This window comes from Ziziphus jujuba, chromosome 2 (assembly GCF_031755915.1).
Source record: "Ziziphus jujuba cultivar Dongzao chromosome 2, ASM3175591v1".
NCBI classification, from domain to species: domain Eukaryota; kingdom Viridiplantae; phylum Streptophyta; class Magnoliopsida; order Rosales; family Rhamnaceae; genus Ziziphus; species Ziziphus jujuba.
Genome location: NC_083380.1, coordinates 7,825,062 through 7,839,052, shown reverse-complemented (window position 1 = coordinate 7,839,052; position 13,991 = coordinate 7,825,062). Strand labels below are relative to the sequence as shown.

The 13,991-nt window shown below is 34.8% G+C and overlaps 2 protein-coding genes and 2 long non-coding RNA genes across 9 annotated transcripts; 3 read left to right on the top strand and 1 right to left on the bottom strand.

Moving 5' to 3' along the window:
• The first annotated feature begins 560 nt into the window (after nucleotides 1-560).
• LOC107429507 (elongator complex protein 1) lies at nucleotides 561-2,438 on the top strand. 4 transcript variants are annotated; one of them, XR_009635730.1, is made up of 4 exons: nucleotides 604-622; nucleotides 994-1,092; nucleotides 1,190-1,505; nucleotides 1,594-1,944. XR_009635730.1 is itself a non-coding variant. In XM_048470330.2 (2 exons), the coding sequence occupies exons 1-2, from the start codon at nucleotides 986-988 to the stop codon at nucleotides 1,500-1,502; spliced, it is 420 nt and encodes a 139-aa protein (XP_048326287.2). In that variant the 5' UTR covers nucleotides 561-985; the 3' UTR covers nucleotides 1,503-1,946. The 4 variants fall into 4 exon arrangements, 1 of the variants encoding a protein (XP_048326287.2); XR_009635731.1 differs by lacking the exon at nucleotides 1,594-1,944 and adding an exon at nucleotides 1,973-2,438 and having other exon boundaries at nucleotides 565-1,092; XR_007239726.2 differs by having other exon boundaries at nucleotides 566-1,092; nucleotides 1,594-1,943.
• Nucleotides 2,439-3,285: 847 nt separating this feature from the next.
• On the top strand, nucleotides 3,286-5,279 carry LOC125422577 (thaumatin-like protein 1). The gene is made up of 3 exons (XM_060814793.1): nucleotides 3,286-4,189; nucleotides 4,376-4,591; nucleotides 5,032-5,279. The coding sequence occupies exons 1-3, from the start codon at nucleotides 3,309-3,311 to the stop codon at nucleotides 5,156-5,158; spliced, it is 1,224 nt and encodes a 407-aa protein (XP_060670776.1). The 5' UTR covers nucleotides 3,286-3,308; the 3' UTR covers nucleotides 5,159-5,279.
• Nucleotides 5,280-6,024: 745 nt separating this feature from the next.
• On the top strand, nucleotides 6,025-8,883 carry LOC125420248 (uncharacterized). 2 transcript variants are annotated; one of them, XR_009635818.1, is made up of 4 exons: nucleotides 6,025-6,421; nucleotides 6,948-7,078; nucleotides 7,549-7,700; nucleotides 8,098-8,883. It is a non-coding gene; the product is annotated as an uncharacterized LOC125420248 (long non-coding RNA). The 2 variants fall into 2 exon arrangements; XR_009635819.1 differs by lacking the exon at nucleotides 8,098-8,883 and having other exon boundaries at nucleotides 7,549-8,084.
• A 2,899-nt stretch (nucleotides 8,884-11,782) lies between these two features.
• Nucleotides 11,783-13,741, bottom strand: LOC107415184 (uncharacterized). Of its 2 annotated transcripts, XR_009635710.1 has the most exons (4): nucleotides 13,474-13,741; nucleotides 13,058-13,355; nucleotides 12,359-12,688; nucleotides 11,783-12,133 (listed from the first exon to the last, which is right to left on the bottom strand). It is a non-coding gene; the product is annotated as an uncharacterized LOC107415184 (long non-coding RNA). The 2 variants fall into 2 exon arrangements; XR_009635709.1 differs by lacking the exon at nucleotides 13,474-13,741 and having other exon boundaries at nucleotides 13,058-13,433.
• Between the last annotated feature and the right edge of the window lie 250 nt (nucleotides 13,742-13,991).

Sequence of the window (13,991 nt, the reverse complement as noted above, 5' to 3'; positions counted from 1 at the left end):
TAGTGCAGTACTATGTTTGGTATAGTTCCGGACTAAATGATGGACTAATTGTACCATATTTGGTGCTGAATCAGACTGGATAGGACTATTTTGTAATTATATTTTTAATTTAAAAAAATAAAAATATAAAAAATTAAATTTATATGAAAAAAAAATTATTACATCTAATTAAAGTTGTACATTTATATATTTATATATTTATATATTTATACATACATGCAAAATATACAAAATTTGTTGTATACACCCACGAATAATATTAATATATAACTTTAGAAATAGCTTAAAATTAACTTATAACATAGTATGCCATAAATAACAATTAATTAAAAATGAATATATTTTAATGGTATGCATAAGACAATTGAATATTTTTTCAACCCATAACATATAACTTAAAACATATAACTTTATTATTATTTTTTCATTATAAAATATATAAGTTGTTATGACCATTCTCTCTCTCTCTCTCTCTCTCTCTATATATATATATATATATATATATAGAGTCTTAATTTTTCATTCTTATTATGTCCCCTGTTATTTAATCCTGTTAACAAACTTTTGTAAGCTAGGGATCCCTTCAATTAGGGAATTTCCATTCCACGCATGGTGGACAGATGTAATTATATTTTTCTGTTCTATTGAAAAGAAAATTTTTCGAAATGAAAAATATTATTGATAGGATGATTAACTCATTGCTGGCAAGAACCTGTAGGATACCCCCTACCTATAAAATGTTAACCTTTTGCTTTACATTTCTGGCATAATTACATGTTTGGGTCAATATGTATCCAAAGTGTTGTAGAAATCGTTTGGGCTCCTTAATTTCCATCACATTCTTCACATTTTGTTATATTTGTTTCTTTTCGCATGTTCTTTTCATTTTATGTCTCTAGTGTCTCCAGTGTGGTTCTTCCCTTAGAGTTTCATACATTTCTTTTTTCTTTTGATATTAAGTATCTTTCAAATTTTTCCTCATCTAATGTACAGAACAAGGAGTAGTGGTGTTACTTCTATCAGCTCAAGTGCAACTAGCAAGGCAAGAGATACCAGACGTCAGAGGAAGAGAGGAAAAATTCGTCCTGGAAGGTAATTTTGTAATTCTTGATTCTACATCCTTTTTACTAATTGCTTGGTTATGCCTTCATCAGAATCTCATGGATGAAGTTATTAATTGACATTTTAGTGCTGGTGAGGAGATGGCTCTGGTAGAGCATTTGAAGGGTATGTCTCCAACAGATGGAGCAAAACTTGAGCTAAAATCTCTGTTGCTTTCCCTTGTGATGCTTGGGGAGGTAGAAATTGCAAGGAAGCTACAACGTGCTGGAGAGAACTTTCAATTGTCTCAACTGGCAGCAGTAAGGCTAGCTGAAGATACAATGTCTAATGATAGAATGGATGACCAGATACATACTTTGGAGCATTATACACAGAAAATGAGAATTGAAGTGCAGAATTCTGAAGCTTTCTTTTGGCGGTGTAAAGTGTTCCCCTTTTAAGAAGTGAGTATTATGAATTTCTACCTTATAGATTCTTCATATCAGCTTGGACATGTATGGATGTTTTTCACTAGTGTTTGATTTTATGTAGATGAGGTGTGCATTTATGCGTTGTGGCAGCTTGAATCTGTGCAAATGCCTATGAGCTCCATATACATTGTCATCTGTTATTCCTTTTGAGCTACTTGTGCTCTCTCAGTTAGTAATTAGTATTGTGAATAAAGTTACTACACAAACATAAGCCTATAGGAGTAAATGTCTCCAGCAAACAAGCAAGCAGTACTGTTGAAAATATCTAGAATAGCAAGAGTCGTTTCTCTACTAATAGTTAATGGCAGACTGGAGAATTCTATATCTTCTCTATGTAATAATTCCAAATATTTTCAACCACTTATAATTTCTGCACAGTAAGATTCCCTTCTTTGCATAGTCCCTTGCCTTTGAGGGTTGCTTTTATGCACAATATCCAGGATTTGGCCCGAATGTGTATGGAAGTATGAATAACCAAGAAGAAGAAGAACAATGTAGATGAAGAAGAAGAAGAACGAGAACAGAGAAGAAGAAAAAGAAAAAGTCTTTTCTGGCAGATCAAAAAAGAGGAATATGGGCAGATCTAATAAAAAAAAAAATAAACTGAAACATGAAGAAGAAGAAGAAGCAGACAAACAATGAGAAGAGAAAGAAGAAGGCAAACTCACATATTCAGAGCTTGATCTGGGCAGAGGCACGCTTGATCTGGGCAGAGGCACTCGAGAGACACCAGCAACGCCTTCGATCAGCTCCGGACAGAAATTTGACCCAGGGGGAAGGACGGGTCAGCTTAATCCTCCTCTCGGGGGATTATTTTACTGTAGCGGCTAACTTATCCGCTTCTTCGTTTGTTCCTTTCAAACACCGGATTGGGACACAATCCTGTCCAATCCGGTGAAACAAACAGGCCCTCACAGGGCCCAAAAAGGTCACACTTCAATGATGCCAGAATCAATGGGTATAAGTGAAACTTCACAAGGCCTCAATGAGGTGTCCCAATGTTGTACTTGGGTATAAATGGGTATAAGTGAAACTTCACAAGGCCTCAATGAGGTGTCCCAATGTCCCAATGTTGTACTTGGGTATAAATGGGTATAAGTGAAACTTCACAAGGCCAAAATCGGTATAAGCCAAAAAAAAATCAGCCCTTCACAAGGCCTCAATGAGGTGTCCCAATGTCCCAATGTTGTACTTGGGTATAAATGGGTATAAGTGAAACTTCACAAGGCCAAAATCGGTATAAGCCAAAAATCAGCCAAAAAGGTCCCAAGTACTTCACAATTCACAGGGCCAAAATCGGTATAAGCCAAAAAAAAATCAGCCAAAAAGGTCCCAAGTACTTCACAATTCACAGGGCCAAAATCGGTCCCAAGTACTTTACAATTCACAGGGCCAAAATCGGTATAAGCCAAAAAAAAATCAGCCAAAAAGGTCCCAAGTACAGCCAAAATCGGTATAAGCCAAAAAAAAATCAGCCAAAAAGGTCCCAAGTACTTCACAATTCACAGGGCCAAAATCGGTATAAGCCAAAAAAAAATCAGCCAGGTGTCCCAATGTCCCAATGTTGTACTTGGGTATACCCATCAGCCAAAAAGGTCCCAAGTACTTCACAATTCACAGGGCCAAAATCGGTATAAGCCAAAAAAAAATCAGCCAAAAAGTCCCAAGTACTTCACAATGTAATGTAATCGTTTCACGCGTCAAGGTCACACTTTTAATGGGTATAAGAGACTTTACAGGGCCAAAATCTTCACCTTCCACTTCAAATCTACATTCATGAACATATTAAGTATTAACTCTGTTTTATTGTTACCATTAATATTATATCATGTTGTTCATTCAAAAGAGTTGATAATCAGGAACCAGTGCGATGATCCAGTTTGGCCAGTAGCAAAATCAAATAGCGACGGCACACCGTGGCTGCTTCCGACAACTACAGGTGGCTTCGTCCTCCAGCCCGGTCAGTCCAACACCATGTATGTTCCGCCTTCCTGGTCCGGTTCCCTATGGGGCCGAACTCAATGCAACATCGAAGACTCCGGCGCCTTCCATTGTCTCACCGGAGACTGTGGGTCCTACAAGGTAGGATGTGGTAGTAAAAGCGACTTGTTGAAGCCGGCCTCAACCAGCATAGCGTCGTTCACGTTGAACGCAACAGATGGGATGGACTATTACGAGGTAAGCTTCAAAAACGGATATAATTTACCCCTTATGGTGGCTCCCGTGGATAGGGGACGTGTTGTAGATGATGAACATCACTGTACGACCGCTGGGTGTGCTGTGAATTTGATCAGCTTCAAAAACGGATATAATTTACCCCTTATGGTGGCTCCCGTGGATAGGGGACGTGTTGTAGATGATGAACATCACTGTACGACCGCTGGGTGTGCTGTGAATTTGATCAGCTCGTGCCCACCGGAGCTTCGGTACAGCGATGAGAGCTTGGGGTGTAAGAGTGCATGCCAGGCCTTTGCGGAGCCCAGCTTTTGTTGTAGTACTGCAGCTGCTTGCAATTGCAGCCATAACCGCTATACAGACTTCTTCAAGCAAGCGTGTCCCAAGGCTAACAGCTTCGCTAATGACAAAACCAGCACCTTTTCATGCCCTTTGCAGCAAGATTTCGTCATCATTTTTTGTCCTTCCTCTTCAACCACTAGGTAATCATATAGGTCTGTTAATATATGTGTAGTGAATTTCTACATCTCTTTTGTCTTTCAATATCTTTAAGACCAAATCTACTAGACATATGAAATTATTATTTTGTTTTTGCTTAATGCTGTTGCGTGACCAAAATATATATATATATATATATATGTATATGTAATATGTGTATATATTTGCAGATCAACCAGTCCAGATTATAATTTGCACACAGAATCGGAGTCGGACTCACAAGGAAAAATCAATAATAATTCTAAGAAAAGGAACAAGTACAAAATGCCGGCACTCATCTCTGGGGCTTTGGCTTTGTTAGGAACATTGTCGACTGCACTCTGGTGGTTCAATGCAGCAGGATCCACGAATTGTTGCCAAATTAATTTCTTCTTTAACAGTTTAAGGTACTCCGGCGGTCAAATCTCTCTTCTTTTTTTTCAGAGTTTAAGGCATTCCTGTTTTCTATAAAAATAAAATAAAATAAAACAGAATGGTGTTCCACAGTACTTGAAAAGTTTCCCATCTCTCATGAACAACTCTCATGAACAACTTTTTGCCTATATTTGTTTTCCATTATCACAGTTGGCTCTCAGATACTGATTTTTACCCAAAAAAAAAAAATATATATATATATATTATAATCAGGTAAACCTAAAGAACGAGTTTATTATTAGAGATTTTTAATTTTCAATTTTTTTTTTTTAAATGCATTTGGGGTTCATTTCGTTATTCTATTTCGCCATTTTTTGAATGAATGTATTGAACCCATGGTTCCAGTTTGCCATTATTGAAAGATTGAAGATCTTGTTTTCGACACCGATTTTTTTTTTTTTTTTTTTTGCAGAATAGAAGGGATCGCAGATGTGGCGTTTCGGAGAGAAGGTGACGATAGAGAAATTGAAAGAGAAGGGGAAATTGAAATAGCCGTAGCCGAATCTGACGTGGAAAATAATCCACATGGCATGGAATGATATGCAGGAGTTCCTAACTCTTGGGCAGAGTAGTTGTAATTTTTCCCACATTCAAATGTACTGTCCTGGTTTTTCAATATATATATATATATATATAGGGGGTCAAACGGGGTGCACCTTGATTAAGAAAATAACTTGGTGGAATATTTTTATCTATGTTATGTTATGAGTGCATGATATGGTTCGAGTAGTAGGGATTAATGGTGTTTGAGTAACATTAGAAATATCCATATTATATATGTAGTATGGTGTGTCCAACGGTGTGCATCTATATGTATGACTTTTCATATAAGAGATTCTAATTTTATATAGTTTTTTCTTTGAGTTGTGGAAAGAAGTTTTTATTTTTTTGTTTAAAATAAAACTTACCAAATACATAAAAAGACAATATAATAAAAACGTAAGTTCTTGTTTTTAATGAAGATATACAAATATAAATCCTTATTTTTAATGATAATATACAAGGATATTTCAATTTATTGTTTTGGTGGATCCAAATTTCAAACATAGGTAATACGATTAGAAAACAAAAAAAAATTCCATAATCATATAGATACCAGTCACTATTATTCTTTCAATGCAAAAAGGGGCAATTGTTATATTTTCAAAACTTTTTTTTCTTAATTTTCTAGCGAGCAAGAAATTAATAGCAGTTTTGCCTTTTTTTTTTTTTTTTTTTGGGTTAACCAAAAAAAAAAAAAAAACAAAGATAAAAGTGGAGGCCTTTCTAGGTTACGGGGACTCCCACTTTAGGCAATGGACTTGAAGGACCCTTTTTTGGGCTTAATATTGAGCTCCTTCGTCGAAACAAGTGATGCCCGGGGAATTTGCCCCAATACCTTTGTTTTAAAGGCTTTAATGAAAACTACCCATCCGTTTCCAACCTTTTTTGTTTTACCCTTCTATTTTCAAATATCCCCACATTACCCTTTTCAAATGTGAAAAGGAAGAATGAAGGTGTAGGTTACGCCATTTTCCCCCTAAACGGAGCACAAAGAAGAAGAGGAAGAGGAAGTGAGAGAGAATGGCGAAGCGAAGCGTTTTGGGACAATCGGAGTTCTTCAGGAGGAGGAGCGAGTGTAGGAAGCATCCAAGGCTCAGCAATCAGCTCTGCCATGCCCTTCTCGGTCTTGGCCTTGGAGTCGGCGAGCAGGTCACAACAAACTCCTCCTTCCTCTTCTGCTTCTTCTTCTTCTCACCACTCTTCCCATTCCTATGCTTCTCACTGACTCACTGAGACAACTAAAACAATAACCTCATCAGGTGACGATGATCATTCAGCCCCCTTAAATCTTCTTTTACTTTTTGTTCCGTCCAATTTTTTGGGTTTGCTTTTATTTTTGTTTTTACTAGCTGTTCTGGAAATTTTGTTGATTATTACAATTGAAAATATTAAGTTAATGGATCTTATAGATGGGATATAGTAATTATTAATTACTAAACTTGTTTTTAGAATGCTATTATTTTTGGGTTTTATTATTTGGGGCCAAAATCATATGCATTTTAACTGTTTGTTGATATGTTTTATTGGTTCGCGTGTGTGTGGCGGAAATTATATAATGCTTTTGCTTATACAAATGAAGAGAAAATTTTAGTAGTGAAGATATTCCATAACCTGTTCTGTTAAAGTCTTGGATGTGTCTATATGCTCAGATCTTCCTAAGATCTTATTATTGGCTATTTCCTATACTTCAATTACGAATTTCAATCTTCAGTTTCTCTAATCTAAGAAAAATTTATCATATATAAAATACATGATATGTTGATATACTTTTAATTGGTATTTTAGGATGATGGATCTGTTGTATGTATATTTTCTCTTTCTGGAAGTAATGCCCAAGATGGACATTTAGCTGCTGGTCGTAATGGTGTAAAGCGCCTCAGAACTATAAGTTCTCATCTGTTTTACTCTTTGATGTGGTTAGTATTTTTCTTGAGAAAGTTCTTATTCTCTTTGGTTTCTTGGATTGGTTTAAATATTCTTCTCTTTGAAATTTTCAATATTTTGGTTGCTACTTTTTTGAATTTAGATATTAGCGGATTGATGCATTATGGATTTTCTTGTCACATACACCTATCAAAATCAAAGAGGGAATTGATATGAAAGATTCTTACATCCTTGAAATTTGAAATCCAATAATCTGATTAAATTTAAGTGTAATATTTTTGTAACAAAATGTTTAAATTTTTAGTTTTATCAAGCATTAACTCAACATGGTTGTTTTTTCAGAGTCCATAGATTTTGTTTGATAGTATGCCTATTTTTCTAAAGCTTTAATACATGTTTTGTTTCCCTGTCTAGCTACTTTATCCTTCTGTTACTAGCCTTCTGTAAAGGAATTTTTCTGCGATACCTACTAGTATAAAAAATTCACGTTTGTTCTTCTCAGGTCAAACATCCAAATATTTTATCATTCCTTTATAGTATGGAGACTAAAACTTTTCATGGTAATACGACAAAGGTTGCTATCTATATTGTCATGGAGCCTGTTGTTCCACTATTAAAAAAGATCAAGGAACTAAATTTGGAAGGTACATAAAGGTATAAACAATCTGGTCTTCCTGGTTGATATTGGTTGTTTGATTGGATTAATCTGATTGCATGATACATGTAATTCTTCTTGTGCTAAAAAATGTTTAAGGTACTTGCACTAATGGTGATAGTATATGAAGAATCTTGGAGAATTTAAAACTACTCTTTGACTTTTTCTTTTGAAAATGGGAAATCTAAATCAATATTAGCCACCCGTTTAGTAGGTTATTGGAAACTCTTCCTGGCCAACTTGGTTTCTTTGATTCATTTAGTGAATATGTTCTATCAATGTGATGTTAACTTTTATTTCAGTGCTTCTCTTTATTTAAAAATTGAAATTTCCATCCAAATGTAAATAGTAACACGTACTATCTTTTGGTTTCTTTGTATGATTGTGCATACATAGGGCGTGTGCCAATCCTGTTTATCACCGTCTTGAACAATTTTGTAATGATCCTATTCAGAATGGTTTAGCTAGGAATATAGATTGAAGAAAATGGATAGGAAAGTGAAGAAAATGAAAAGATTTGTCGCTGCTACGACACAACTATTACAAGAGCAGGAAGTGCTGATGAAGCTTGAGCAAACTCTGAGGAGAATACAAGTCAATGCTCAGGTAGATCATGTGAACTTGCTTGAGTTCCAGCAGATGGTGATGTGCCAACGTCAAGAAATGAGAAATTTAAAAGATTTGTGTCCATGGAATAGAACTTTCACGCGGATGAGTCATGTTGCACCTTTTAAAGGATGCATGGTGGGTGGAATTGATTCTTCCGTTGAAGAGATATGCAAGCCAACCATTGGTGGTTCAATGCAGTTGAGAAATGGTAGTATTGAATTGGTTGTGAGTCAAGTCTTCCACAAGGCTATTTATTGTTCACAAAAGAGAATTAAAGCCATAAATTTCCACTTCATTCCATGAAAGCTGTTTTAAGCATCTAGTTTGACATTTTTTTTTCTTTTTTTCAAAGGCAAAGCTTCTAATGGTATTGAGTTACTTTCACGGCTTTTGAAAAATTCTTTTATTTGTTAATATGGTGGATGAATTCAGGTCCACTAGCCGTTTTCTTATGAAGCATATACTTTGTCTTGTACTATGCAATTATTTTTTAGTCCATAGATATATATATATATATATATATCCATATTTTCATATACATACACAAACATATACATATTCCTCATCCATTATGCATCAATTGACCCCAAGATTATCATAGTTACATAGTTACATTATATAAAAAAAATTAACATCCTTCATAAATGATCCTAAACAGCAAAATCCCTATAAAGTTCGGAAAAGTTCTAAAATTGCCAAAAAAAATTGATTACCATAGGGCGTTCGGTAATTACTAATGAAACCATTAGTAATCAAATTGCCTTTGCTGGAAAAATTACCGAAAGTTTCATCGGTAATTACCGAATTTTCTTCGCTAATTACAGTTGACAAATTTTTTGACTCCCAGAAGTCCCCTAATGTGTGTTTCGTGCAACAACATGCAAAATATACATTCATCAGTTATCCTAAACAGCAAAATCCCCATAAAGTTCAGAAAACGTTCCAAAATTGCCAAAAAAATTTGATTACCGTAGGACCTTCGATAATTACCAATGAAACCATCGGTAATCAAATTGCCCTTGCTGGAAAAATTACCGAAGGTTCATCGGTAATTACCGAAGGGCCTTCCGTATTATAGTTGACAATTTTTTTTACTCCCACAAGTCCCCAAATGTGTGTTTCGTGCAACAACATGCAAAATATACATTCATCAATGATCCTAAACAGCAAAATCCCTATAAAGTTTAGAAAAAGTTCTAAAATTGCCAAAAAAAAAATTGATTAACGTAGGACCTTCGGTAATTACCGATGAAACCATCGGTAATCAAATTGCCCTTGTTGGAAAAATTACCGAAGGTTTCATCGGTAATTACCGAAGGGCCTTTGGTATTACAGTTGATAAATGTTTTGACTTCCACAAGTCCCTTATGTGTGTTTCGTGCAACAACATGCAAAATATACATTCATTAATGATCCTAAACAGCAAAATCCCCATAAAGTTTAGAAAAAGTTCTAAAATTGCCAAAAAAATTTGATTACCGTCAGGCCTTCTGTAATTATCGATAAAACCATTGGTAATCAAATTGTCCTTGCTGGAAAAATTACCGAAGGTTTCATCGGTAATTACAGAAGGCCCGATGGTAATCAAATTTTTTTGGCAATTTTAGAACTTTTTCCAAATTTTATGGGGATTTTGCTGTTAGAATCATTGATGAATGTATATTTTGCATGTTGTTACACAAAACACACATTAGGGGACTTGTGGGAGTCAAAAAATTTGTCAACTGTATTTACCTTTATTTTTATAATGAAATAAAATTCCATTTAGCATGTTCTTGGTGTAAATACACATTATCAAAGGTTGTATTGAATTGTGGTCAGTTCAATTGAAAAAATTAACAATTGACAATTACCGTTGATCCATCGGTAAATTTTCCATCAAGTAGTAAAATAATTAATTGGATTACCGACTTTTTCCATCGGTAGTACCGATTGCCCATCGATAATGAAGTTAATTTGTCATTTTTCACTTCTTCCAATGCTTTTATTTATTTTATTTTTTTTACTTTGTTATTTGAATTAATGTATATTAATCCAATCCACGTACAAAAACAATTAATTTCGTTGCTACTACATGTAATTCTGTATAATATCAAATGTTTAGTGAATCTAAAGCCTATAAACAGACACCTGCTGAAGATGTTTTAAAAGTTTTAGCAATTCTATTTTGTCATCTTTAAAGGGCAAACAATGAAATATAATCTAGAGGTTCAATGATGTGATTCCGCCCGAGGCCTCTCAACCAATAACCCGCTGGGGTGCTGACTCGACACGGATGAAGACTAGGCCAATCACAAGAGCTCAAATTAAAAGATTTAAGGAAAACCTGGGAGTATTTATACAGGGGGTAATCAATCTCAACAGAGCTTGTCCATACTTGAAGATACAAAGCCTATTCTAAGCATCCAAATGGTGGAAGCCGATACGGACCCGGGGTGACGGTTTTGGTACATTTTTGGAGTCCGAGAAGCATGAAATGGTTCCAATGCTTTATGGGTTCAATACATATGCCTAAGAGGTCATGGAATCAAGTTAAAGCAGCCTCAAATGAAATCAAAAAGGGCTTGTACGGACAGCATCAACAATTTGGCCGAATTTGCTGTATTGCTTGCTGGCTTTACTGTATTTTACTGTATTAGCCTTTTCTTATTTTTCCAAGCATGGGCAACGTGTGGGACTTCATATTCAGCTTATTTGGCATCCTAGAAAGCATCTAGAAGCTGATTTGAAGCTCAAAGAGGTCAAAGATTGATCAAAGTCAACTTGATCAAAAGGCTAGCATTTTTAGTTTCCTAATTTGTTTTTACTTTTTGTTTTAGGAAACTACCATTACTTTTTGGCTTTTATTTATTTATTTTCTGGAAAAATAACTTTAGGAAGGTTTTTATTTTATTCTTTCCATTGTAAATTAATTAATTCCTAATTTAATATAAAGGAATTAATTAATCAAACTTAGATTAGGAAAGGAAGTATAGTTTCAGCCAACTAGGTTTCTTTATGTGTGGTGGCTGGTTTTCTTTATGTTCTAGGTTTTATTTCGTGGCTTTGTAGCCTATTTAAAGGCTTAGTTATCAAATAAGAAAACAACTTTGATTTGATTAAGAAAATACTTGTGAGATTAATTATCTCTTTGTTATTTGAGAACACCTAAAACACCATTAGAGAATTGGTTGTTTTAGCTTGACTTATCAATAGGTTTTCCATCCCCTATTGTGGCGTCTACATTATACCAAGGTTTCTAACCACAGGTTGGTTAGGGGTTGAGGTCAATTCCATTAGAACTTGAACTTAATTAAGATCCGGGCTAATATAATACGGGTTTAGGAGCAGGTCGTACTAGGTTCGTATCATTCAAGGTACATATAGAGTTGTTAAACATAAATTAAAAATAACATGAAAAGCTATGACACCTACTGCGACATTATAAAGCCACTAATTTTTTTACAGCAAAAAGAAAAATACAAGTGACAGATATCTCAAAATAGGTAATAGCAACATATCAAATGTTCAATTTTTAAAACAATAAGTTTTTGGTTCATCAACTCAAGGCTAATATTAGTAGTACTTCTCAAAATTAAGAAAAGCTACAACCATGCAAACAGAACAATAGATGCGAGGAATTTATAGACACATCTTTCTAATGACTTCGCCCTAAAACTTACTATGCTAGTTCCTATAATCTTACAGTTAGAAGCATAAATTAAGAAGGACACCATCGGATATGGTGAGCTCAGTAATATGTTGAAAGTGTTCAGTGGTGTTGCAGAGATGGAAATTGAATGCCAAAAGACCAAAGCCAAAGGTCTAACTCCACACTAAGCACCTGAATACAAAAGTCACATGATTTAAACAACTAGATAAATAAATAAATAAATAAAAATAAAGGGAAAACACTGAGAAAACAAAGAGAAAGATTATATATACTACTGGGGTAAAAAAAGAAAAAGGAAAAGAAAAAAAATAGAAGGACATAGATGGATCTAAACAAAAAGAGTGAAAATCATTGAAATACCAAAAGGAAATATACAAGTACTAAATTGCTCAACACCTGCTTCCCTGATTTTTTACTGATCAACTCCTTCATCCTCTCCACAGCATATATGGAGCAAGTCCATAGCTTAACTTCCTCCTCACTGCCTGAATCTATTTCATTATTAGCCACAATCAATTTGGCAAGCTTTGAACTGTATTTCAGCATGCCAAGTTGTTGAAGAACTGCTGGAACAATATAATCGACCATAATAGTAATGGATCTAATGTCATTAAATTCTCCATATCCTTGGCCTTTGAAATGCACCTCACAAATCTATAGCAGATATTTGTTCTCTTTTGTACAAGAATATTTGGTGTCCTTTGTACACTAAGTGATCCTAGAAGCCTAGAACATTTAAAGGAAGTCAATATACAGAACTAGTTTCATTTACATATAGCCCATAGAAACTTTTTATGCAGCCATCTAAATGTATTTTTCTATGTGACAACTTAGAACATATGACATAAAACCTTAAAACAATGAGTTTTCAGACAAAACCTTACATGAATGCATTACAAAGCAAGTATTGTGTGCTAAGTGACAATATATATATCTTTCTACACTCATGTAACCTTTTATAAAGGGGGCAACCCAATCAAGCCCAAGCATGTGAAATTTCAGACAACATTCCTATAGTATCATAATGAGAAACAATATCATATGCAATTGAATAAGAAATTAACTTATTTCTTAGATAAAATAAATGTTGTTTACCTTAACTTTGTAGTCAGGATAGTCATTGAGAGCCTTAAGCAAGGATGAAGTGTTGAGCTTAGCAATCCAACGAGCAGCAACAACCATCCCACAATATGCAAAAACCAGAACCAAATTGCTTATCCCACCATCATGCAAAATAAAAGAGAGGAAAGGTACCACTACACCACTAGCTGCTGTTAGTGTATCTTTGATACTATGGGTTCCACGAATCAATAAAAGGAAGTATTTTGAATCTTTATCAAAGGAAGCATTTTGAATCTTTATCACATATAATTGTGAAAGTAGGCTTCAGGAGCTGCAAGCATTATACTACTCAGTAACTGATATTAACCCACATCTGAATCTAGATCAGAATGCCTGATTCAAGGGTGATTTAAGCATTCTGATTAAGAATGATTTGAAGCTATACATACCCCAGCTTTGGGCTTCTGAAGGAGCACATCTTCTTGAGAGTAGCCGGTGGATTCTAAAAACGCCAGGAACGGCTTCTTTGAGAAAAGAATATACACTTGCAACTTGTAGATACAATGCCTTAAGAAATAATTCAATTCAGCAATTATTTCAGGCCTTTGAGCTCTACACTGTCGGTACCAGCATATAAATTTGCAACTTGCAAATTACTCTACAAAGCACCAATTACATATCAAGGCCACCGATACAGCAATATTAGCTAAGAATTCACATAGAAAAAATCAAAAAGATGTAAATTTGAATTTTCATGGGGGAAAGGAAAAAAGAGGTCGAGTAGGATTTTTAATGGGATTATTTGTGGGTTTTCTCAGGCAAGAAGAAAGAAAGGAAAGCAGAGGTGCGGGGACCCGGACTTATTGGATTTAAGAATGAGAAAAGGAAAAGTAAAGTAATTTTTTGTTTTAGTAGGGGCAAAATAGGAAGCAAGGGGTAGATAAAAAAACTTGACAAAGAAGGGGTA

What these genes read in the sequence shown, in the direction of transcription:
- LOC107429507 (XM_048470330.2), top strand. Translation starts at nt 986, where the DNA reads ATGTACAGAACAAGGAGTAGTGGTGTTACTTCTATCAGCTCAAGTGCA. An exon ending in GGAAAAATTCGTCCTGGAAG is followed by an intron (nt 1,093 to 1,189) that starts GTAATTTTGTAA and finishes TTGACATTTTAG; the next exon opens with TGCTGGTGAGGAGATGGCTC.
- LOC125422577 (XM_060814793.1), top strand. Translation starts at nt 3,309, where the DNA reads ATGAACATATTAAGTATTAACTCTGTTTTATTGTTACCATTAATATTA. An exon ending in CCTTCCTCTTCAACCACTAG is followed by an intron (nt 4,190 to 4,375) that starts GTAATCATATAG and finishes ATATATTTGCAG; the next exon opens with ATCAACCAGTCCAGATTATA. An exon ending in TTCTTCTTTAACAGTTTAAG is followed by an intron (nt 4,592 to 5,031) that starts GTACTCCGGCGG and finishes TTTTTTTTGCAG; the next exon opens with AATAGAAGGGATCGCAGATG.